We start from the raw sequence: 25,889 nt of genomic DNA on the forward strand, positions 1-25,889 counted from the left end.
CTGGGCCATTGCACAATCTAATAAAGAAGAAACCAATTTAATGTGGTTCATTTCAGTAAGACATTATTTCCCAAATCTGTCACCAGCTCAGTATAAGTGCATAATTGGTGAAAGAATACATTTAATTTGCTATCATTATAGTCTTGTTTGAGTTGGTCCGCAGCTTGTAAAAGGAGGCTGTTTTTGAAGCTGTGTAAAAGGGACGCCTGAGACATGAATAGGAGCCTTTACTAACTCACTTCACCTGACTCTCAACCTTAGCCTGGATGATCTGCCCTGAGAGGAGCTGACACATAGTTAGTCATCCCTCTTCTCCAACTCACATTTACTTTAAAGGCAATAGTGTGGATGTAAAAGAGGAAAACAAATTAGACACGTCTAAAGTAATTGGTACTGAGAAGAAACAACTAAACTCCTATAATGATACCTTACATCCTCATAAACCGAAAATTATAGTGTAGGTATTTTTCTTTTGCTATTTTAAATTAGTCAAAACATTAATGTTTTCTACTGTGGCTCCTTACGATTGCATTATTATTATTTTTTTAACTCCAAAGGACAAATGCATCTTAATGCGGAGGAGAATATAAGCAGTTATACAAAAAGCTCATCTCGGGACCACAAGAAGTGAGATGCTGAGCCTGCCACAGCTTGGTAACTAGTCGTTGTATCTATCAGAAGGGAAGGTTGTGGATGGACAGGGGAAGGAGCTGATGGAGGGTCAGGTAAACCTCAGAAAATAATCCCCGAGGAAGTTGAAGTCGGATGTAGATTGGCTTCCCGAGTCAAACGCAAGCTAAATACACTGTTCTCTTTGGGGTTGGTAACTCAAGAAATGCTTCCGAATCAACCATGCCAACTGACTTCACCTCTTTTGGGCCTCTCTGAAGGTGTTGTCTCCATAAGAGATGCTGTCCAGGTGGAAAATTCTCCAATCTCTGTTCTTACTTTAAAGACAACATCAGATTAAACAATTCAAAAGCAATCAGTGTAAGTGCAGAAGCCCTAAGAGAGTTATCTTTCTCTCGGCAACCCTATTGTCTCAGATTATGACTATTTGGACCTGACAGGTCGATAGATTCTCTGCAAATACATAAAGGCTCTAAGCCACCTTCATGGATGCCTTACATTTCCCCACAGGTATAATATCAAAACCAACTTAAGTAAAAAAATAAAAAACGCTGAATCATTACCCATTTTTCCTTTTAAGTAAAAGGATGCTGACCCAAGGGACTGGAGCTATGGCTCAGCAGTTAAGCACACTGACTGATCTTCCAGAGGCCCCAGTTTCGATTCCCAGCACCTACATGGCAGCTCACAACTGTCTGTAACTCCAAGATCTGAAACTGTCACACAGACATACATGCAAGCAAAACACCAATGTAAATGAAAATAATAAATAAATTATAAAAAAGTATTTAAAAGAATGCTGACATATTAAAGTTCTTTCAAATTTATTATTGTACCATTGAGTTTTACTTTAAAGTTTAATTAGTGTTTTATGGAGAAAATGTAGAACTGAGCATAAATAATATACAAATAAGACCCAGTAAGTTTAAATTAATCTTTTTGTTTTAGTTCTAAAAGTGATATGTGTTCACTATAGGGAGGCAGAGGCAGGAGGATCTCTGAGTTCAAGGCCAGGCTAGTCTACAGAGACAGGTCTAAGACAGCAGGGCTACACAGAGAAACCCTGTCTCAAAAAACAAAACAACACACACAGAAAGAGAATTAGTATGTGCTTATTATATTGAAAATACTATAAGTAAAATAAGTATCACTGTACTACTGAGTCATGATCAATATCAAATTTTAATGAATTTCATATCAGAATTCATCTAATTCCTTCATTAACACACAAAGTAGCTGTGTCTAAACAAAGTTTCACAGAGACACAAAAGCTCTTTCAGTCAAGATGGAACTCTGTTTCCTGGTTCCTGACCTGAAGCTTGGCCACACCACGCTCACTGTCCTTGCTGAAAGTCCACGCTGGCTCCTTTCATCTTCAGCTTTCTAAGTTCTCCTCAAGTCAGTTCAAATCCAAGTACCCTTCCTTCCAGCTTCAATACAAAACCTTCCCTACCACCAGAGGGACACATGCACACACAGTATGTGTGTGTGTGTGTGTGTGTGTGTGTGTGTGTGTGTGTGTGTGTGTGTGTGCATTTGTGTGTGTGTGTACAACAGAGCCTCTGGGACTAATTTGGTGTGTGATATCCACAATAAAAGAGCTTCTTGAATAGTTATTACCCGGAAGTAGAGATGACGGGCTACACTATTGGAAGCCCATGAACTGTGGACTGGGACTGGACTAGGCCCTCTGGATATGGAAGACGGTTGTTTGACTTGAACTGTTTGGGGGGCACCCAGGCAGGGGGATCCAGGATCTGTCCCTAGTGCATGGGCAGGCGTTTGGGGATCCGGTGCTTGTGGTGTGACACCTTGTGCAGCCTTGGTGCAGTGGGAAGGGGCTTGGACCTGCCTAGGCTCAGTGTGCTGGGCTCTGCTGACTCCCCATGGGAGACCTTGATTTGGATGGTGCGGGATGGGGGTGGCTTGGGAGGGAGGGCTGAGGGGTGGGAGGAGGGGGGAGGTGGGATCTGTGGGTGGTATGTGGAGTGAATAGAAAACTTCTTAATAGAGAAAAAAAGGAAGTGAGAAAACACAAAGGCATTAAAATGAAAAGGAACTGTGTAAATTCCTCAGTAAGTCATTTTCTAAATATGGAAGATTATCCTCAAAGATAATTTCTATTGAACCATAGAAAAGTCCATCTTCTAAACATAAGTCTATATATATCTACGTTTTTATTGACAGCTTAAAAAGAACTCTCATAATATGACATAATCTACACTTACCATGTCCCCTTTAAAGATTCTGTTTAATTCCCTCCTCAGTGCCAAGGAATCCTGGAATTTAGACTATTTCAAAAATATTTTTAATCAAGCTTCAACTCCTACATCTTCTAAACTTATTATAAAACACAGAAGAAGCAAACAGTATAGAATAAAAGTGGAATTTCCTCAGACATCTCAGTTTCTCTGTGAGCAGTGGTGGCGCACGCCTTTAATCCCAGCACTGGGCGGCAGAGGTGGATCGCAGAGTCTGAGATCAGCCTGGTCTATAGAACGAATTCTAGAGCAGCCAGGGCCAAGGCTACACAGAAACCCTGTCTCAAAAAAACAAAAACGAAAACATAAAACCCCCCAAACCCAACACAAACCTCAGGTTTTGGCCATACCATTCCACCCATCTTACAGAAGCTAACGAGGGGGTGAACTGCCGTCTGCATGTGGGCGGCAGGGGCCATGCTGAAGCTCTCCAGCAGCTCCTAGGATTAAAAGTCTCTGCCCCACAAGGAGGCCTGCATTGTCTTATCCCAGCAGCAGGGCTTTTTCTTTCACTGTGTTTTTTTGCTGTCCCTCAACTGTCAAAGCTGTTCCCTTCAAGCCCCGTTTGTTGCCTGGTTTTCTGGTATTTTTAGTCGTGGCTTGATGGACTTATTTAGGCTTATTACCCGACCTGTTTCATCCCACTCTTGTTAGTTGATGAGAAGGCGAGTGAGAAAGCAGAGAGCCGAGAGTATCAGCTACTCTCGGCTCTTTACCTGAGTGACCTCCTATTTGCAGCTGGGATAAGGACGAGATTACTTCACAGGGTGTTGTGAAGAGGAACCGAGATGGTAATATCTGATAAGAGTCTGCTCTCAGACCTGCCACTTGTGCTGCGCTCTAAGGGGAAGGTGCCTTTTGTTATGTGTGTGGCTCAATGCAGATAACACTAATGAGTGTTTCTGATGGGCATTCTTGGGAGAGGCTTTCTTTCGAAATGTTGGGATAAGTCAGTGATTTCAAATTGTGTGGGACTAGAGGGCTTTGTCCAGATCATGTGTAAACGTCTTTTTGTGCTCTCCTTAAAGATCTTTAACCACACTGATGTCAGTGTAAGCACAACTCAAGGATCTAAGATTAGGGAATTGCCCAAGCATTTCACAGCTGAGGAATGTCATTACCTTTAATATGGTACACCCCTTGTCGACATGTAATGATAATTAGTCATTTTATGAGACTTGGTTAAAAAAAATCAGCAGTAGTGTTTTCTGAAATAAAATAAACCAAACAAAATAAAGAGCAGGTATAGTGTACATTCCAGGGAAGGCCTTGAGGACATACATCAGTCAGTCAGTACTGCATTGGACTTGGGAACTCTGTCCTAAATGGAACATTTTTGCCTTTAGCCCAGAATGCAAACTCTTTGACTAGAAATTCATGGCCAGCTCAGTGGGAATGAGCTTCAAGTTGTTTCTTAGAAGCAGGTATGCCATCTGGAGTGTCTGAGGCAGGTGACCTGGGTAGGTGTGTACACTGAGAACTGTTTGGATGGATGAAGTTCCCCAAGAGATCTGAGATTTATGTGCTCTCTCCCGTGAGGGCTGCAAGCAACTGAGAAACAGAAAAAGACAACAAATCACATGAACATGACCAAGTAACAGAGAATTGAGTTTCTTTTTATAGAGCCTTAGGACGGCAAGGCTGAGAGCTGTCTCTAGGATTGTGGTCAGTAAGCATCCATCTTTGGCTTTATTTGAAAACAAATAACAAGGAATGGACTTTGTATTGTAACAGAGTTTGGTTAGAAAACAAAAGGAAAGACTATGGAAAAAGTTGAGAGGCCAAAATATTTATTCATATTTATTTTCAGGCTACATATGGAGACAATTAAACAATTAACATAGTTCTCTGTTTTAGTTTCCAACATGATGGGCAAAATTTGATTTCTGTTCTCTTCTTTCTACATATTTGACCTACATTGATCCCAATCCACACTAATATGGGAATACGGCAAACCTCCCTTCATTTTTTTGAAGCATGAGGTAAAATTCACATAATATAAAATTCACCCTTTTATATCATTTAAAATATATAGTTTTGACACTTTGGATAAATTCACAGTGTTGTACTGATACCACTGTCAAGACTTCCATCATCTCAAAAAGACACCTAGTGCCGTGAAGATGGCACTATCTATTCTTCCTGCCCTGAAGACAACTATGCACTTTGTATTTATGGATTTGTTGTATGTATTTATAGGTATGTATGTATGTATATGATATATGTTTTATGTATATTATACATATATATAATTTTGGAATACTCTGCATTCATTTTTTTAAAGGTAGAAATGTTTGAGAAGGAGAGAGAAGAGAGAACAGAAGAGGAGAAGGGAGGGGAGATCAGAATGAATTCATGGAAATCTTGTCAAGGTCAAATCCATTTGGAATACTCAACCAAAATGAAGACCTGTGAGCAAGCCTATCTGCCTGTTAGTGGTCTATGATGTGAAGTAAGAACCTGAACTTAAATTTATGAATCATCTACTCAGTTTGAATGTAACAGAAATGCCAATACCGAAAAAGGCGCTTGGACAGAAACTCGGCTTTACAGTGGTAGCTCTATCCAATGGGAGCCGAGTCCTCGGATCTGAGGCCTTCCGGTAACAGCTGGTGATAACCCCACTGTGTTTTTTCCTTTTCACTTCTCTTCAGGGTAGGGGAGTGGTGATCAGTCCCTGGGCTGTCGTTGTTCTGGACAGCAGAGGCAACTGAGGGCCCTGGAGGTAAGTAAAAACACAATTTGGAAATAAAAGAATAAAGACTCCTTCTATTTCTCAACCATAAATATTTGTTAACAACTTCCAATAAGAGTACATTTTATTTTGGCTGGAATATTTGAAAGATTGCCTTGGGAACTGACAAACTTTGGAATAGCTCAATAATGACACATGCCTATCATTCCATCACTAGAGAGGCTGAGGCAGGAGGATTGTGAGTTCAAAACTGGTATGAGTAACTTGGATTCCATCTCATCAATAAAATGCTGAAAATGAATTGAGAAATAGTCTTTTGGGTACCTATTTTTCATTTTTGAAAATTGGTTTAAAGCATGCATGGCTCTTTTAGTTATGATTAAGTTGACAGGAAAGTTATAGATTCTGTTCTGCGAGAAAAATTCATTTTGGATGAAATTGTACTTTTCCACCAGTCAAATGTTTCTTTGGAAGGAGGAAGAGCCGGTGATGTCTTGTGACTGAAGCTTTGTGATCCAGAATGTCAAGGCCAGGAAACTCTGCCACTGTGTATATTGCAAGTGTTTTGACAGTTTTTACTCTGTTTTCTTTTTTATCTCCTTCCATGTCGTGAGCTCCAAAACCACACTCTTAACTAGTCATTCTCACTGACTTGGCCAGGATTTAGGAACCCTGGCCAATGCTCAAATATCACACTGCTTTTGCTGTCTATGGATCTTACTTATTTTCTTTCCTGTTTGCTTCACGGTAGGCTCCATCTGGCCTGCTCACCTCTCCCCTAGTTTTGGCTTCTGGGTACTCCTTGGTGACAAGGGAAACAGAAGCTCCATGTCACACTCTGAAGCTCCCGGCGACTCAGCTGTTTCTGGGAGTCTGCAGTATAGACTTCTCCACTGACTGAAAGTTAAGCTTCCTGGAGGGTGGGAACAGCTCAACACACACCCTTAAGGCTCACAGCAATTAATGTGAAGGACACAGAGGTCCTTGTTATTGGCACACAGTGGCTTATGTGCAAGGAACCAAGATAGTTTGTATTTTGCTGGAAGATCAACAAAATTCAGGAATTAGGAAATTGTGTCACAATTTGCTGGATGCTGCCTTCCTAACTGTCTCATGTAAGCACACTTTAGGTTTTCTTCAAAAGACATTTGGATAAACCACCCCATTTTACAATTTCAGCAGACATAACCAAACCTCTGGGAGAGGAGAGAGAACTTGAAAGTTTTGTGTGAAAGGAAAGAGAGGGCTTTGCAAAGCACAAAAAAAGCTGTTGGGAGCCGTAAACTGTGAATCCCCTATCTCTGCTCTGCAGACCTCATCCAACGAATCCAAAAGCACCCCGCCCGCAAAGACCTTTGGGGCTTCTGATAGAGAGTCCAGATACAAGGCCCGTGCTCATGAGTGGCTCTCTTCATTAGCAGGTATCATTCTGCCGGTGCTGGGAGTGTGCAAGCTGGTTGGCGTTTCAATGTTGAGGATCACTCTTCAAGTGTTGACCAGATTGACAGAGGTAAGTGACAGGCTAGCACAAGGAGCAGGTTTGGCCTGGGGATAAACTGAGGTCACTAGAGGCTTGCACCCGGTGCATTTTGCTGTAGTTATATTCACCCATTCCTTCAGGAGGCTACCAGATGGCTTTGTCCATACTGGCCCAGACCCATGGTCCCAACTGGGATAACCGGTATTCCTGGTAACCTCCTGTCAGATTCTGGGGCTTGTGGAGTAGCAAAGGAGGCAGGTGTGGCGGGTTGAGAGCTCGGAGGGAAAGGACAGTGAAGGGTGCTGTCTCCTGGCTGCGCCTGCAGGACAGAAGGCAGAGTCTCTGCTGGGAGGCCTGCGTTCACTTACTGGGCTGTGGAGCGGCTGCACTCTGATCTTTGAATCCCCTTCCTGCGCTTTGATTCCACTGCTATGAGAGAAGTCCCTCTCTACAGCCCGGGGAAGGAAAACATTCTGCGCCGCAGGCAGGCCGGACGCAGAGACCAGGAAGGCTGCCTCTGTGACACGACTTGTATTTACTTAGCTACCTGCATTCCAAAATGTAGCTGGGGTGGGAGGCTCTTTTTTTTCCGCTCCAGCTCCCGCTGAGCTTTGCTTAGGGACTCGTCTGGCAATCCGGTGGCCAGAGCGAAGCCCTTGCCTCTAGCACCTGCCAATTGGCTCTTTGTGCAAAACGTCCCCAGGGTGTCCCCTCGTGGTCCACGCACAGGCAGGCCCCTTCCGACAATGCGGGACACCCGACCTTTTCTCCGATTTCTCCTGCGGGTGGCCCAGCCAATGCGCAGGTGGTTCGCGCCGGGGTGGGGAGACTCCTGGGAGGGCGGCCGGCACCAGGGGACGGCAGCGCAGCTCGCCCTGACCCGGGTGTCCTGCTGGGAGGGGCGTCCCCGGCGCTGGCGAGCTCCGCCCCCGCCTGCCTATAAGTGGCGGCCCGGCCCACGGCGGCGGCGGCGGCGGCGAGAGCAGGCTCAGGGTCTCTCCCTCGGCCCGTGGATCCTCCAACCCGCTTCCATAAGGCTTTGACTTTCCAACTTCAGCTACAGTGTTAGCTAAGTTTGGAAAGAAGACAGAAAGAGACTCCGGTGGCAGCTTTGCTGTTATTCTTTGTCCTAGTTGTCCTTTGGGGTCTTGCGCAGGCACAAGGCTGTCGTGCTTTTAGCGGTGCTATCTCCGGTTCCCTGCACTCCTGTGAACAAGCCCCTGGGCAAGAGCAGCTACAGCAACCAACATCAGAACAAGCAAGGGGAGAGCGCCTGGTGTCATGACCAAGGCAAGCGACCAGAGCCGCCAGGAAGGATGCTGCGGTGAGTTGCATAGTCAAACGCATCAAGTGGTGGGATTGCAGGTGGGACAGGGGGACGCAGTTCCATGGGAGTTGACTTCTGTTTTGACAGAGGCTCAAGAAAAATGTAAATTCAAAGTTTGAGGGGGAAAAAAAGCTTGCGTATAGGCAAGGGTAGACTAAGCTGGGCAGTGTGGAATTCCTTGCACTCAAAAACAAAAACAAACCTCACCAAAGTTAAAGAATGTTGAAACGGAGGTTTCTTCACTGTGCATGAAGTTGGGCGGTTATTGACCAAGAGGCCACGCTGAACCTAAGTGGATGGTATGAAGTGCATCAATCTGAAGGTGACTTGATAAAAATCACACATAATTATGACCCAAAACAAACCCTAACCTGAGCACACTGGTGTAATTAAACAGGCTTTTAATCTACTCTCTCTGTGCCTTTGTAGGATCCTTGGCAAACTACCTGACCTCGGCAAAATTCCTTCTCTACCTTGGGCACTCTCTCTCCACTTGGGTAAGTGAGAATGTACACTGATTCTTGGAGCATGGTTGTGCAAGTTCTTGTTTACTTTCACTGGAGACAGTTGTATTAAGCAAAATTCCAGTTTTATTGTTCAGTTAAAGAAATAAATTGTTCTTAGACACATGTTTTCAACAGAAATGTTTTTTTTTTTTTTTTCAAAGATATTTCCCATGAGTGTAGCTGGAGAAATTCTCTCTGGGTCCCGCATGTCAGTAAATGTAACTTAATGGTAATATTCTAATACTCTACAGAGATTGACAACTATCCATCCTGTGTGATTGACAAGGACAGGAAAACGTGCATAATTACTAGGGTTGATAAATTCTAATACCCCCTCTTATACTGGAAAGGTATCTCATGGGCCTTCTTTTTTTCACATTAAGAAACTTATCTGGGGGCTGGAGAGATGGCTCGGCGGTTAAGAGCACTGACTGCTCTTTCAGAGGACCCGGGTTCAATTCCTAGCATCCACATGGCAGCTCACAACTGTGTGTAGCTCCAATTTCAGGGGATCTGGTACCTTCCCAGACATACATGTAGGCAAAACACCAATGCACATAAAATAAAAATAAATAAATCTTTGAAGGAGGAGGAGGAGGAGAAGGAGAAGGAGAAGGAGAAGAAGAAGAAGAAGAAGAAGAAGAAGAGAAGAAGAAGGAAAAGAGAAACATCTGTTTTCTTCCCTTGTTAAAGTCTGGCTCTAGCATGCCAGCATCATGAAAATAGAATAGAATGATATACTGTCGAATACCAGTGTATTGGGGTAACAGTAATATTGTAAGATTAGTTTAAGCCAAGATCAAATATCTAAATTATAAATATTCTGATCTTCAAAATGGTTATCTGTGGCTACTTAATATGTGGATAGTGTAAGCTGTGTTAAAAACCACCACTCAGTGAAAATTAGTGATGAATTCACAATTCTCCCACTCCTTCCTATGTGGCTTTGGGAGAATCCCTGTGTTTTTGCCAGTCTGGATTCCTTTATCAATTCCCCCAAATACTCAAAAGAGAGCTGGATGTCTTCAATGGATGATTATTACAACTTTAAGGTTAAACAATTGTCCTTACTGTTTAAAAGTTATAACTCTAAACATATTCTGTGCATTATAGATAAGGAAAAAGAATTTCAAGAGTATATTTTGAAGTGATAATTTCTTTTTATTGACTTATCTGTAAGACATGAATGGAAACCATCATATGAGGAAATCTATGTCCTAGGGAAATGGTTAAATTGGATTGTTGGCTCTCTGAGAAATAGCAATTGCAGATAACTTCTTGGAGAAGCTAACTCCTGTGTTTCTGAATGCTTCACAGGGATGACTCTGTAAATATATGTATAAAAAGTGGAATTGGCTGTGTTTGTTTTAGCTGATGGCTTTAAGGAAGAAAAAGTGAAGAACCCTTTATAAATCTAAACCAGTGGTTTGTTCTTCCAATAATTCAATAATATTAAGCATTAAAAGGACCAGTGATGGAAGAGTGTCTCTGTCCTCTGAGTGAATGAGGTGCCTCCTTTCTAAACACTGATTAACTTCAAGGCTCAGTGACCTTTGGGTGTCAGACTGGCCAGACCGTGAGAGGAGCTATGGGTGTCCCAGGGGATTTCTTTTTCTTTTCTTTTCTTTTCTTTTCTTTTCTTTTCTTTTCTTTTCTTTTCTTTCTTTTCTTTTCTTTTTTTGTATTGAAAAAAGACTTTTGTCAAGAAAATTTAAAGCAAGTTCCTAAAGAAAGGTGAAAGATGCTTGTTCTAACCTCATAGTAAAACTGAACAAATGGGCAAGTCCTTGGGAGAAGGAAAGATGAAAAGTCACAACTGAGGCCATGTAAGGGTTAGTGCTAAGTCCTCACTGCAAAGTGCAAGAGAGGGAAGCTCCAAGTAGGTCAAACAACAACAACAACAACAACAACATGGCTGAATTGTGATTCCTTAGACATTGGATATAAGGACATTTGGGCAGAAGGTTCTCTGAGGTTAGGTTTGTGTGGATTTGTAAGTTTTTTTTTAAATTTTATTTCTGATTTAATTTCTACTAATGGGTCAATACATTTCATGCTACCATTGGAGTACGAAACAGGTAAGAAGTAGATGCTTTTGTTCAGGAGTTTATAACACAGTTTAGGAAGGGCTTTAGAGACATAACAACAAAAGTAGCCATGTAAAGAGAGCAGCGAAAAGGAGGAGCCCGCTGTGTCTCACGACCGCTTCCATTTAAGCCCAGGTGGTCTGTGTCTCTCGGGGGCTTACCTCTCTGCTCACAGAGGCCTCTGTGGTAATGTGGAGTGCTGCCTGCCTGCTCCTCCCGTGTTCCTTTTCCTCATAGCGTTTGTTACCGCTTATCCTGTGCTAAGTTCGCCCTCATCTCTGTACACCGGAATGCCCGCAGCACGAAAAATGGCCCGTGTGCCCTGCTGAAGCTGTGAGGCCCACAGGAGCGTGGGGCACGCATCAGAAACCATTCTGTAGGCATTTATTAAGTAGATTAATGGCTGTGGTTACTTATTCTCAGATCCAGCGTGGGTAGGTAGGCATGTAAACAAATATCAAAGTATATTGAGAGCACATCACCGGGAGGCAGGAAATGGAAGCATGAAAGGGCTGGGTGAGCACTTAGCCAGTAGTTACTTAGTGTTACCCAGGTCTTGGGATTTTTATAAGTACACAATTTGCCACGTCTTAAATTTAAGCTTTTTGGAAATTAGGATAGCCAGAGCAATTTCAGCTTCATTCTCAAAGCTCTAAATCTTGTGTTCATTTTGGGTTATGATTGGAAACTGTATCATTCTTTGCACAAAGATTTCTCTACCTCTGCACTGCTAATGTTTGGGGTCAGGAAATACTTTCTGGTGGACTGATGGATGCCAGCAGTATTTGCAAACCTCAGGCTCCCTTCAGGCAAGGAGGCTGTGATACCCCAAAGCTTCTGCAAACATTAGCAAGTGATCTCTGAAGAACAGAATGCTCCCTAGTTGAGAGTGACTTGATTTTCATGTTATCATGAATCAATTTAAATTTTGAATATTTAGGTTATTATCTTAGTCGTATTAAAATTTAATACCATCTGACGTATCAGTATAATAAATTTCTTCCAACATATGAAATTTATCATGAGAATTTTGCCAGACTTTGGGAAGATCTCAGAGTTGAAGTTCTTTCACACAGGGTCAAATATGTAAGGAACTCAGTCTGGGAATTTAGTGATGATTATGACAAAATGTTGTCTTTCTCCAATGTTAACCCAAAATGTCAGAGCTGGAACTTATAATCTCACAAAATGTCTATTCTAGATAGCTCATATGTTAATCTATCTGACTAATTTAAAAGTTTCTGTTAAACTTATACCACATTTTATGCCAACTAATTGCAAAATTCCTTTTATATCTGGAACTAAGTAAAGATATAGCTCTCTCTCTCTCTCTCTCTCTCTCTCTCTCTCTCTCTCTCTCTCTCTCTCAGTTTTTTTCAAGACAGGGTCTACTATGTTGCCCTGGCTGTCCTTGAACTCATGCTATAGCCCAGGCTGGCCTCAAACTCATAGCTACCTGCCTCTGCCTCCCGAGTGCTGGGATTAAAAGTGTACACCACTACACCCAGCTACCTTTTCTCTTTTCAAAACTTATCGGTATTAAAACACTAAAATAACTGCTTACTTATATATTTATTTCAGCATCTTTGGTCGTATGGGATCAGAGTTTCCCTTGCTGATTTTTCTTCCTTCTGATTGTTCTGCTGTTTTATGAATTTGAAATAAATTTACTTGTGGAATAGCACATTGTTAATATATCAATGAAAAACCATCAGAGGCCACAGAGGCCATTCCTACCAGTTCCTAAATTGAAAAGCTGGCTTCTGTCAGCATTTAAGTTAAACTGATGCTTAGAAACAATTACTAATAAAGCTTGACTTTTCCATTGTGCTAGAATAAAGTTTTAACATTAGGTCAGTATTCAATCCATAATTATTGACTTGAAAACTCATCTGATGTAGCCAGAAAGCATCTCTTTGATAAGAAACTAACTTTTCAAGTACAATGGCTACAAACTAAAAACATTCAACTAAACATCTTTCTCTTGTTTAAGGGGGATCGGATGTGGCACTTCGCAGTGTCCGTGTTTCTGGTGGAACTCTATGGGAACAGCCTCCTGTTGACGGCTGTCTATGGGCTGGTGGTGGCAGGCTCTGTTCTGGTCCTGGGAGCCATCATTGGTGACTGGGTTGACAAGAACGCCAGACTGAAAGGTGAGTCTGTGTTCTTTGGACCAGCCTGTGTAATGGAGAGAATAAATCAGTGTGACTGGCTCAGAGAGAGGACTCACACAGCACAGCTGAGGGGCGGGGGTTGGGGGCCACACCTGGATTCAGGGACCTGAGGCTACTGCACTAGTTGGGATGTCAGGATGTTGACCTAATAGATTTTTCTTTCTTTTGGCCGTTTGTCAGTTTCAAATGTTAACAATTAACCCTGTAGCCAGTTTTCTGGGAATCGTGTTAAACATTAAAAGTTTGCTTAGCTCTGGCTTCCTCTCTAATCGTGAATTGCACTAGAGGCTCTCTAGTGTGATGTTCCTGGGTACAGCTTGAACATCTGTCCTTGGTTTACTGTGTTCCATACAGAGGTGTGTGCAATGGAATTTGAAAACTAAGTATTGATCCAAGGGAGAATAACTGTCTAGGCCACAGACAGTTGAATTATACTTTTTTTTAGGGATAAAGAATAAATTGTAATATATTGTACATACATTATATTGTACACATATGATAAAATGACCTTTATTCTAGGGTATCAAGATATATTCTGCTTTATATACAAGAGATTGTAAATAACTAAGCAATTTATAGAATATAAGAGGTATGCGGATAATTATTTGAAGCTCAGTTAATAATGAAAAGAGCTGGCTATGCCTGCCTGAAGACAGACACTGAGAAAACTTTAAGGCATAGCTAGTTTTGCTCAGTTCACAGTGACTGCTTCTAAATAAAGAGTTAACAGGATTGTAAAGTTCTAGGATTTGGTGTTACTGGTTAAATGATTCATATGAAGATTTTTCTGTTTTGAGAGTAAGTAGATCAGAACACATATAGAAAAAAATCTGTATGCTGTGAAAACCAAATTATTTTTATAGTTGTGCACAAGAATATTACACATAGGATTGTTTAACCATGACATTGTTGAGCATTGCAGTCATGTGTTAGGACAGTGCTAAGTTGGATAGAGAAGACTGTGGTGTGATAGGAGTCTCCGGTGTCTGCCGTATAAGCAACTCTCAAGTCACCCTTCATGAAAAATCTTTGCTGATACTTATAGAATGAACCCACCATTTCCTCCTCTGTGTTCTTTGAGACTTTGTGGTACCTCTGGTATTGTACTGAAATGGTCATAGGAATCTGCTCATATCTCCAACACACAATCTTGGTGTATTGGCAGTTAGTATTTAATTCTTTGCTATGACTGCATGCATGTGTAGATGCATGAATGAATGACTTCTATGTTGAATTTTATTTCAGACTGCCTTCTGAGAGGAGTTTGAAAACTAAGTATTGATCCAAGGGAGAATAACTGTGTCTAGACCACAGACAGTTGAATTACCAGGCATAGGCATAAGAAGTATTAAATATCCTGTCCTAGGTGATCTGCCTAGAGAGTGGTGGAGAGATGACTACTGGGTTCTTGTCTGGCCTTGCTCATCTGTGTGAAGGAGTGTCTCTAACAGGACTTGCATTTTCTGTGATGAAAGGTGTAGCTCAGGTTTCATAGCAATGACAAAAAAAAATACAAATCAGAAGAAATTTGCTAGTTGTTGGTTCTTGGCAAATGTTTGTGTATTTTCCGTTTGTTCAGATTATTTTATTAGATCAAGCCTGCCATGTAAGTGAGAGGTTATGAATTCCACAACTTCCCCCTCACCTCTTTTCTAACCCCCTACATGTTTTTATTTTAGCTTAATCAGGTTAGGGTTGAAAGGTGGATCTTATCCATAGAATAGTTCTGTTTAAGGCAGTAAACTTTTTAGTAAATAAATGAGATGAAATGCAGTTATCATGAAAGACTTCAACTAGTAGAAGAAAGTCATGAGAACTTTATTTTGTTTGCAGATTTCATAGGTGTGTGTCTAGGAACTAGCTGAGGCAGAATTTACTCTTGGTGGGTTTTCTTTGTCTTGTAGTAATTATGTGTATGCATCCATGTAGTCCAACAATTGTATGGATGAAAGCATCCTGCTCAAGAGATGCTAGAGCACTGAACATTTTGCTTTTGCTCTGTACAGTGGCCCAGACTTCGCTGGTGGTACAGAATGTCTCCGTCATCCTCTGCGGAATCATCCTGATGATGGTTTTCTTACATAAGAATGAGCTCCTGACCATGTATCACGGATGGGTCCTTGTAAGTTCTCTACTGGGTTCTTGCTACTTGTTTGTTTTCAGGGTCCTGAGGATGGAGCCCAGGACCTCATGAGTACTAAGCATACACTCCACTGCTGGGCTGTGCCTCAGCTCCCCAGGATTCTGGATGACAGAATGAAAGTGTAAACCCTTTATAGTCTAGGAGTGTATCTTTTGGTTTTTCTACTGTGACCTTTTAATATTGATTTCTACATCCACAGGCCATTTTGATCCTCTTTTGATGAAGCTTTAATGAATACTTATTTAACTGCACATAGATGATTATTGATATAATTTTTGCATTAACTATAGATGATGCAGATCTGAACAATGTCGTGCCCTTTAATTTCTGACTCCTGGTACTTAATTGCTCCATGTATAGAAAGTAAAGTTATTTACTTCTTATGAATAAGATTGAAATGTAAAAAAAAAAAATTGAACTTACATGTTAACTCAAGTTTTTTGCTCTAATTCCTTAGACTGCCTGCTACATCCTGATAATCACTATTGCAAATATTGCCAATCTGGCCAGTACTGCTACTGCAATCACAATCCAGAGGGACTGGATCGTTGTTGTGGCAGGAGAAAACAGAAGCAGATTGGCAGGTAATTTGGATTACCTTTTCAACTAAATGAATCCATGAATCTGTGGCCGTAAGTGGGAGGGGAGCTTTTTTGCTATTGGTCATCTGGGAAGAACACTGCATGGAATGCACTAGGTTTTGTATTGTTGCCAAGACAGTCGTCGGACAGTGCAGTGATTTATCTAATTAATTTACCTAATTAATTTATCAAGTTAATTTTAGGATAGTTACTGCTTTATCATTCTCTGTAAAGCTAGCAAAGAGAACACCTCATTTGAACTTTTCCTTTTTTTCTTTTTAAAGTATGCTGTTTCTGAGTTTCAGTCATGATGATGACAATCTGACATGATATTTTACCCTCATAAATATGGACGTTATTACACATACTTTGAGGATTGTACCATTGGTACATTTCTTTCTACCAAATGGAAACAACACAGTTGTACAGAGATTCTTGAAGTTAGTTTCCACTTCAAAAAGATAAACAAAAAACAAAAAACAAAAAAACAAAACAAAACATTTGAATAGCAATTATCTCACATCCTACAAAATGAAAGGCTTTTGAAATAGATTTTCAAATGGAAGATAGAATGTGTTCTTTAACAAACCCTCTTAGTCTGTTGGAAACAAAGACACGTGGCTCAAGAAAGACTAAATAGTGCTTTCAAGACAACATGCCCTGTGACATGAGTACTTCTAAGGTGCAGAGTGCCCTGCCTTTCTTGGTATTCTCCTTCTTCACTGTAGCGCCCACAGGTTTGAACTGGATTGATAATTACACAAGGTGAGGGAGGAACGGTACCCAGAGCTACAGATCAGCTGAACTGACTCTGCTGGTCATTAAGATAATGAGTATCACAAACACATTGCCCAACAATCCCGACAGACAAGAAAACCATTCTTGATGACTGATGTGGCTTATGCCAGGACACAGAGGCAAAGAGTGTATGCTGGGGTCAGCAAGCGACTCTGTTTGACTAGACCTTGTGGTTAAAAAATAAAAAGAAGATAGGAAGGAAACAGTAATTGAAAGAGAACAACGTCTATGGGAGACCTGCAACAGGCTTGTCCGACCTGCCTGTGTGCACCTCATCTAGATATGTGGCCCCACATATTTGTAGGTGACTGACAATACCATGCTCTAGTTTTTAAAAGTTGGACACCCCTGATCTAGGAAAAAAAGGAATTTGCCTGAACCATCGCTTCCTGGTGGCAGCATCACAAGCCAGAGAATTCTACCGGGGTTGGGACTTGTGTATGAAAGCAAGTACAAGCTGGGCAGTAGTGGCGCACGCCTTTAATCCCAGCACTCGGGAGGCAGAGGCAGGCGGATCTCTGTGAGTTCGAGGCCAGCCTGGGCTACCAAGTGAGTTCCAGGAAAGGCACAAAGCTACACAGGGAAACCCTGTCTCGAAAAAAAAAAAAAAGAAGAAAGCAAGTACAATGAATGTGCCCTGTGGGGGTTTCTGCTCCAGCCCTCCACCATTGCTTATTTATTTAAAAATAATAATAATAATTCCACATCTCCTTTTTGTTATGCTGAAAGGGAAGATTAAGACTTCACCCCATTTTTGTTAACTTTCTCTTTTTAGCACGATTTTAAGCATGTAAAATATGTCTATGTTTTTAAATTCAGAGGATATGAAAGAGTATATTTTGAGAATATGTCACAAATGTATTTTTCTGACATATTTGAAAGAAAAAGTTGTCCTCTAAATTGTTTTCTTTCACTTATCTGAATTTATTAACTGTCCTCACTTTGACCCTATTAAAGTCCATTAAATTTAAAGGTTATTTTAGGGAGCTGGAGACGTGGCTTGGTCCTTAAGAACACACACTTCTCTTTTGGAGGACCAGAGTTCTGTTCCCAGTGCAGCATCAGGCATTCGCCTGGAACCCCAGCTGCAGAGGGTCTGATGCCTCTAGGCTCTGTGGGCATTTGCCTTTACATGCATATACCTGCACAACACATAATTAAAAAGTAATAGAAATAAAAAATTTTTAAAGGTTGTTTTATTCCTTAAAATAGCTTTATTAAGGCCAGGTGGTGATGGCACACACCTTTAATTCCAGCATTCAGGAGGCAGAGGCAGACAGATCTCTGTGAGTCCTAGGCCAGACTGGTCTACAGAGCGAGATCCAGGACAGCCAGAGCTGTAACACAGAAAAACCCTGTCTCAAACAAACAAACAACAACAAAAAGCTTTGTTAAAAGGGAAATACACAGAACCTTTAAGACAACCTAACTCTGTGGATCTGTGAGAAAATGTTTAGAACAAGTAAAAATATGATGGGCCATTTCTCAGCTGACCCTCTTTTTTTTTGTGAATTATTGCATGGTAGAAGAATCTAGAACAGACAGCCTGGTGCCTAGCCTTGTGGGCTTTCTCCAGTTTCAGAAGGGAAATGGGGTGTCTGCCGACCTCTTCTCTTAGTCAAGTCTTAGTGCTGTCCCCCCCCCCAGCCCAGATAACAGAGAAGTGAGGGAAACCTACAAGTTCTCTTTCCTGATATCTAACCCAGTGGATGTTAACTGAAAACCAGGTTTCGAAACAGGATACAGAGACTTCTTTAGTTCAGAGGGTCAGCAGATGTCTGACCATGGACTTGGGGGTTCATTTCTGCTACAAGCAGAATTTTATAAGTCAGAAAAAAAGGACATGTCTAAAGAAAAATAGAAGAGAAAAGAAGAAAAGTAGAGTCTGTTACCTTGGCTTCCTGTGAAGATGTTAGAAAGCCAAGTAGGAGACTGGGCTGTACATGTGTGCATGTGTGTGTGTGTGTGTGTGTGTGTGTGTGTGTGTGTGTGTGTATGTATGTTTGTGTGTATGTCTGTGTGTTTGTGTGTGTATGTGTGTGCTTGTGTGTGCTTGTGTGTGTATGTATTTTTGTGTGTATGTCTGTGTGTTTGTGTGTGTATGTATGTGTGTCTTTGTGTGTGCTTGTGTGTGTGTATGTATGTTTGTGTATATGTCTGTGTGTTTGTGTGTGTGTGTTTGTGTGTGCTTGTGTGTGTATGTATGTTTGTGTATATGTCTGTGTGTTTGTGTGTGTATGTATGTGTGTTTGTGTGTGTGTGTGTGTTTGTGTGTGCTTGTGTATGTGTGTGTACATAAAGAGTAAGATTATCTGTTGGTTGCTGGCTGCTCCCATTTCCTTATTCCAGCATTCATGATTTCGGAGAGTTTTAAAATTGTAGGCTGTGTCACTGAGGACAGTTAGGGAGAGGGCTCCGGCAAAGGCATAGTTTTTCACATGCGTACTCTATGAACTAAGTCAGATATTTTTCAGGTTTAATATTTTATTAAGACATTTGCTTGTCCATGTAGCTTGTGTTACCCCTTCCCAGGCTTTCTAATCCATCTATCTCTCTGTTCCCCTTCATGGGGCAGGCTGGAGGGACAGCCTCTCAGGGTTTCTTGCTCATTATTCTGAAGGAAAGTCTGATGGCTTGCTCTGATAAAGTAGGACACATAAATTTCATGCCTGAACTCTATTGGTTAAAAGTTGGTTTCATGTTTTCGGTGGATAAGCTGCTGGCTGTTATTTGCTTGGCAGGCCCCTTTTGAAAAATTACTCTTCTGTCTGGTAATATGTCCTTGTTACAGTGAAAGAAATTATTTCATACCATGTTCTGTGCCATAGTTATAGCCAAAACAACCAAACCAGAATGAGGTAAGCACTCATTTGAGTGTTCTTATGAAAATCAATGTAAATTTACCAAGAGCATGTTTGAACATTCAACAGACTAACTCTCTTCAAGGCTATTACCAATAAAACAGTTAGGTGTTCAAAACTACTGCTTAATTCATTCTGCTCCAGAAAGATAAAAGCTGTTTTCTGACATGACCTTTTTCTCGACATAAAGCATCATTGCCTTCCTAAGTATTATATAAAATACAGATCTGGGGTCTTGAAAGCTCTGTGAACCTCAAGTTCTTGATCATCTAGGGAAAGAGAAACATTTAATTAAGGGATTTCCTGTTGTAATGCTATTTTAAGATACAGTTGTTATTTCTTGAATTACTTGATGTTTTGGATTCAAATTGCTGAGTGACTTGGATTGAATCCTCATGCACACTGGAAGCTTGTCAGTGAGCAGACAGAAGTTAGGGGAGCCTGTGAAAAGACACTGCCACAGGATCAATGAATGCTGCCTTTGCCTTTCAAGTGAAAGGTGAAGAATATCAAAGTTCTCCCATTATCATATATACACTGTACACTCATAGGGCTAATCAGAGGGCTACTGAAGACTAGAAGGAATGAGGGAAAGAAGAAAGGCAATTTTCCGTGAATGTACTCATTAGTCATGTATTGATTTTTCCTTGCTAACCCAGATGATTGCTAAGGATCTACCTCATTAATTTTCACTCTGCTTTGTGCTACAGGGCATGACAAAGTAGATAATTTTCTCAGCTGCCCTTCCTTCATCTTTGACATTGCTGTACATTCCCAGGGTCAAACTTGAGAAAAACCTTGCTATCACCCCTAAATCCTCCTCTCTTCATCCCAGTCTTTGTCCCTTAACCTGCCACTCTCCATCTTTCCTTCACTTCCCAAGAACCCTGTACATCAGCTGGTACACACAAGCCACAAAATCCGCTGCCCTTTTATCCCCAAGAACCCTTTCCATTCTCCCTTTCTCACCCGGTTTAAATTCTAAGGTCAGTCGTGATGCGATGCTCACCTCCCAGGGAATAGCCCTGGCTCACTTGGCTCCCTCTCCTTTTGTTGGGCTAGCTCAGGAACTCCCTTTAAACCCAACTTTTCACAGTAGAGCAAGACTGGAGAAAACACATGACTTAGCCCAGTGTTCCCGTGGGCATGAAGCTGATCTTTTCGTGCTGACAGATGCTCAAGCCTTCTCTGCTGTCTGGCTTTTCCCTCCTTCCTGTAGGAACATCTCCACCTTCCCCACACTGCTGATTTTTTTGTATTTCACTCCTAGCACTTTGCTAGAAGGCAGCAGCCACATTGTTTTCCGGAGGGACCCCTGTTGAAAAGATAAGAAGACAGTGTTTCCTGGAGTTGGCCCTCCTGCTCTGCTGTCTTTCAGGTTCCCGCTGGTTCTCTGTGGTCCATCGTGTGCCCCTCTTAGCCTCACGTCTCTTGATTGCCACCGTGACTTTCTCGATTGGCACAGGTGATCTCCCCGACTTGGAAGTGCCTTCCCCTTTTGATTTCTAGGACACAACATTCTTGTTTTTTTTTTTTTTTTTTTATCACTTTGCTGATTTCTACTCATGTTTCTGACCTCTAAATGTTGGCATTCCCAACACTTTAGTCACCTGTCTGCTCTCGACACACTCCCTTGAGATTCCATCTCAGTCCATTGTTTTAAAAGTTGGCAAACTTCCAAAATTGGCTCATATCTCTTTCTGAATCTTCGACCTCATTTATTTTGCTGTTGGTCTCAGTGGAGCCTCCTGAATGTTATTAAGTCTACCAAAGTCAACGTTTCCAAAATCAAATTCTACTTCTTTTATGCTAAACCTGATTATTCTGAAGTTATCTGTTTCTCAGTAATAACTCAAGAAAAATAAAAAGAACACACTTTGTAGCGCCATCTGCCACTCTTCTTCCTTATGCTCTATCAGTCACAGCCGACTCCCGACTCATCATGACTCTACATTTAAAGAAGTGCTTCTCAGCCTATGGGTCGCATATCAGATATTTACATTACAATTCATAACAGTAGCAAAGTTACAATTATGAAGTAGCAATGAAATAATTTTATGGCTGGTACATATGACATGAGGAATTGTATTAAAGGGTCACAGCATTAGGAAGTTTGAGAACTACTCCTTTAAAGTAAGCATTGAATTTGTTTTGCCATATTTTACATGTCAGATGTTTATTTACAGTATTTGCATGCTTGTTTGCGTACATATTTCTACACACATATGTGATGTGTAATGTATATTATATATTGCTTATTGATTTATTGACTTTTTCTAGAGGGATGTTAACTTCATGAAATGAGGAAAACACTTATTTCTTCACGGCAAATATTTTGGTCACAGAGTGCCTTTAGAAATTAGCCTTGGCCGGGCGGTGGTGGCGCACGCCTTTAATCCCAGCACTCGGGAGGCAGAGCCAGGTGGATCTCTGTGAGTTCGAGGCCAGCCTGGGCTACCAAGTGAGTTCCAGGAAAGGTGCAAAGCTACACAGAGAAACCCTGTCTCGAAAAACCAAAAAAAAAAAAAAAAAAAATTAGCCTTTCAGGAATCTGTACTCTTGGCTTTTGGCTTTATATTACATAAATGGTCAGGCTTTCTTTGACAGGTTTGAGCTCTCATTCCCCTGCCTCTTGCAAATACCTCTGTAGATATGAATGCTACCATCAGAAGGATTGATCAGCTGACCAACATCCTGGCCCCCATGGCTGTTGGCCAGATTATGACATTCGGCTCCCCGGTCATCGGCTGTGGTTTCATTTCGGGGTGGAATTTGGTGTCCATGTGTGTGGAGTACTTCTTGCTCTGGAAGGTTTACCAGAAAACCCCTGCACTGGCTGTGAAAGCCGCTCTCAAAGTTGAGGAGGCAGAACTGAAGCAGCTGAACTCACCCAAAGGTAACTGACCACAACCACCAGCTTCCTCCTAAGTTCAGACCTTGGACTTCGCTGAAGACCAGGTGCTAGTTTAGATTTCAGGCTGTGTTTCCAGGGAAGGCCTGGAAGAGTTGGATATGTCATCTTTTGAGATTCTGGAAAGAACTGTGGGTTGGATATAAAAAGACTTGGGGTTGGGTCCCTGGCCCCTTTTCTTGTTGTGGGCAGTGGACACAGAGGAAGAACTGATTGAAGATGACTGGGAAACTGAGTCATAGAAATGGGAAGGCCGGGGAACATGGGCATTTCTTAGCATCCCTGAGGGGAGTAAAATAGCCATTTGGAGAACAGTGGGAAGGGTGAAGAGAGGGGCAGATTTTCCCAGGAGAGGCAGAGGCTGCTTTTCTGGTAAATGAAATCTTACTGAGGTCTTAAGAGAAGGTACTACACATTTCCCCACATAATTTTTATACTTGATCTAATGAGTTTTCCTGTTGTTTGCTTCAGTGAGAGTATAATCTGTAAAAGAAAGAGAGGCTTTAAAAAGAGACCAAGGGTATTTTCAAAGCAACACCTGGTACTTGGGAATTATTCCACGGCTGTAATTCTTAAATTAGCAGTAAAAGGAAGACATGTTTATAATGTAGTAGTCAAGGAGACCCACCCAGGAGGGGACTGAGAAAACCAAAACGTCGGCTTTTACTCTCCGTGTTCTTCCCCTAAAATAACGATGTGTCTTATTAACAGATACTGAGCCAAAATCTCTGGAGGGAACTCACCTAATGGGTGAGAAAGACTCCAACATCCGCGAACTTGAACCTGAGCAAGAGCCCACGTGCGCTTCCCAGATGGCTGAGCCCTTCCGTACCTTTCGAGATGGATGGGTCTCCTACTACAACCAGCCGGTGTTTCTGGCTGGCATGGGCCTGGCTTTCCTCTACATGACAGTCCTGGGCTTTGATTGCATTACCACAGGGTACGCCTACACTCAGGGGCTGAGCGGCTCCATCCTCAGTATTCTGATGGGAGCGTCAGCAATAACTGGAATAATGGGAACTGTGGCTTTCACTTGGCTGCGCCGAAAATGCGGTCTTGTTCGGACCGGTCTGTTCTCAGGACTGGCACAGCTCTCCTGTCTGATCTTGTGTGTGATCTCCGTGTTCATGCCTGGCAGCCCCATGGACCTCTCTGTTTCTCCCTTCGAAGATATCCGTTCTAGGTTTATGCAGGTGGAACCAGTGCCCCCAACTACCAAAATACCCGAGACCGTCTTTTCAACCGAAACGCCCATGTCCAACGTGTCTAATATTGTTAATACTGTCCAGGAGATGAGTACTAAATCCGAGCCCATAATCTCCGTCAGCCTGCTCTTCGCAGGCGTCATTGCTGCTAGAATCGGTAAGAACTCTCTTTCCGTATAGTAAAAAATTAAATCATTTTGGAATACTAGTGCAGAGAATTCAACGATTAATTATCTGAAATACTTCATGGATGTTAATTTAAGCAAAACCCACAGTTTATATGTAGGATCTACTCATTAAACATGAAAGTTTACTTAATAAACTGTATGTGTATATGTAGATGTGCGTGTACATAAAGTGTTTAGGATTTTTTTTTTTCTAAATTGTGTGTGTGTTTTGGGAGTGAACCCAGGACCTTGGGTATGTTAAGTGAGCACTCCAATTCTGAAGTACATCCTTAAATGAATATTTTTAAGGATTAAATATTTAATCTCTCCCTGTCTGTCTCTCCTGTGGTGTGTGTGTGTGTGTGTGTGTGTGTGTGTGTGTGTGTGTGTGTGTGTTAGTTTAGTTACTGGGGATCAAACTCAGGGCCTTCTGTGTGCTGGGGAAGTCCCTTAAATTATTCCTCTTTTGAAGACATTGTGGTTGTAAGAAGCATCCTTCAAAAGTTCTCTCTAGCTGATATGCATTTATACATACTTGGCCATACAAATGAGTTTTATACTTCTGGCTGGAAACATAATATAAAAGCATCTTACAGAGCAGAATTTAAGTAATCATTAATGGGGCACTGGTAAATGGCCTCTGAATCCATTCATTCTTGAAACGAAACCATATTTATCTTGTGACACAGCAATTCACTTATTTATCAGAGACATTAATACTCAGGCGAGACAGCTTTATTGGCAGCCCTGTGCTACTCAAGTAGCAATATAACAATGATTTAAGGTTTCTGTGCTCTTTAGACATGGCAGCACATTAGGTCACTTTCAACGTTAGAAGTGCTAGAATGTGTAGGATCTGATGCCATTTTACTTCTGTAGTCCGAATAATCACAGAAAAATAGGAAACTTGTAACTTAGCTTTATTGTGTCTGATGGCCATAAAAACAATTTCTTGAAGGCATTAATAATCCAGCGTATACTAATAAATTATATAAGGTAAAGTGATTAATATTTTCTATTTATGGGTGATTCAAAGATTGTAGAGAATCAATGTGTTTTGCATAGATTAACACACCTGAATAACGTAAGCTATGTAACTATAGGTTAAACGATACAATGAAATTTAACTTTTTAAAATATTCTTTACCATATAGGTCTTTGGTCCTTTGATTTAACTGTGACACAATTGCTGCAAGAGAACGTAATTGAATCTGAAAGAGGCATTATCAATGGCGTGCAGAACTCCATGAACTACCTTCTCGACCTGCTGCATTTCATCATGGTCATCTTGGCCCCAAATCCTGAAGCTTTTGGCTTGCTCGTATTGATTTCAGTCTCCTTTGTGGCAATGGGCCATCTTATGTATTTCCGATTTGCCCAGAAGACTCTGGGCAACCAGCTTTTTGTCTGTGGTCCCGATGAAAAAGAAGTTACAGATGAAAACCAACCTAACACATCTGTTGTGTAAAAATAGTGTCGCTGCGGCCCCTGTTACTAGATTGTGGAGAGCATGTGTGCTTATTCTGTACTGCAGAATTCCAATAAACGCCTGCATATTTTTTTGATTTTACCACAGCTGTGCCTTGAGGGCTAAGTCAGCAAAGGTGAACTGGTTGTTTCCCCTTACATTTAGACATGGAAAAAAAAAAGGAAGAGAGAAAGAAAAGGTCGGTGTACATATGGAGAGTATATAATGGTAAAACAAAGTTCCCTTATTCTTAAGGGTATATGAAATTTTACAGAGAGTGGCTATCAGGTGAGCTAAATTATTCCTCAGCAGATATTTGCTGCATCTACTAGAATTCAGATCAATCAATTCTCCCTAAGACTCACTCTTGTAAAAGTCTGGCCCACTGCCCTTTTCTAGATCTGTAATATCTCAGTTATGTTATAGAATCAGGCTTTTCTCCGTGTCTGAAGTTTATAGTCTAATAGCCAGTATTATCCTTCTTAAGCCCCTTCCACTTGAGGAATTTATTGTATGTGGAGAATGAAATAGGTAACCAGAATTGTCCGAAAAGGTTTATAGTTTAACCTTTGCATTTGGACTATCAGACAGGGCA

The 25,889-nt window shown here is 41.4% G+C and overlaps 1 protein-coding gene and 2 long non-coding RNA genes across 3 annotated transcripts; 2 read left to right on the plus strand and 1 right to left on the minus strand.

The window, feature by feature from the left end:
* The first annotated feature begins 556 nt into the window (after positions 1 to 556).
* Positions 557 to 7,885, plus strand: LOC121822125 (uncharacterized). Its single transcript, XR_013044188.1, has 3 exons — positions 557 to 654; positions 5,176 to 5,343; positions 5,546 to 7,885. It is a non-coding gene; the product is annotated as an uncharacterized LOC121822125 (long non-coding RNA).
* Positions 7,886 to 7,920: 35 nt separating this feature from the next.
* On the plus strand, positions 7,921 to 25,396 carry Slc40a1 (solute carrier family 40 member 1). Its single transcript, XM_006974842.4, has 8 exons — positions 7,921 to 8,390; positions 8,823 to 8,890; positions 12,980 to 13,139; positions 15,167 to 15,282; positions 15,761 to 15,887; positions 22,194 to 22,439; positions 23,166 to 23,816; positions 24,981 to 25,396. The coding sequence occupies exons 1-8, from the start codon at positions 8,348 to 8,350 to the stop codon at positions 25,292 to 25,294; spliced, it is 1,725 nt and encodes a 574-aa protein (XP_006974904.1). The 5' UTR covers positions 7,921 to 8,347; the 3' UTR covers positions 25,295 to 25,396.
* On the minus strand, positions 21,082 to 23,170 carry LOC143268335 (uncharacterized). Its single transcript, XR_013044187.1, has 3 exons — positions 22,843 to 23,170; positions 22,084 to 22,540; positions 21,082 to 21,907 (listed from the first exon to the last, which is right to left on the minus strand). It is a non-coding gene; the product is annotated as an uncharacterized LOC143268335 (long non-coding RNA).
* Positions 25,397 to 25,889: the final 493 nt, after the last annotated feature.

The sequence above is a fragment of the Peromyscus maniculatus genome, chromosome 13 (genome assembly GCF_049852395.1).
Source record: "Peromyscus maniculatus bairdii isolate BWxNUB_F1_BW_parent chromosome 13, HU_Pman_BW_mat_3.1, whole genome shotgun sequence".
Classification (NCBI taxonomy): Eukaryota; Metazoa; Chordata; class Mammalia; order Rodentia; family Cricetidae; genus Peromyscus; species Peromyscus maniculatus.

Bases quoted from the DNA above. Each gene is read 5' to 3' on its own strand.
- Slc40a1 (XM_006974842.4), top strand. From the start codon at position 8,348: ATGACCAAGGCAAGCGACCAGAGCCGCCAGGAAGGATGCTGCG. The intron at 13,140-15,166 runs GTGAGTCTGTGT...TGCTCTGTACAG, and splicing joins CAAGAACGCCAGACTGAAAG to TGGCCCAGACTTCGCTGGTG. The intron at 15,283-15,760 runs GTAAGTTCTCTA...CTAATTCCTTAG, and splicing joins TGTATCACGGATGGGTCCTT to ACTGCCTGCTACATCCTGAT.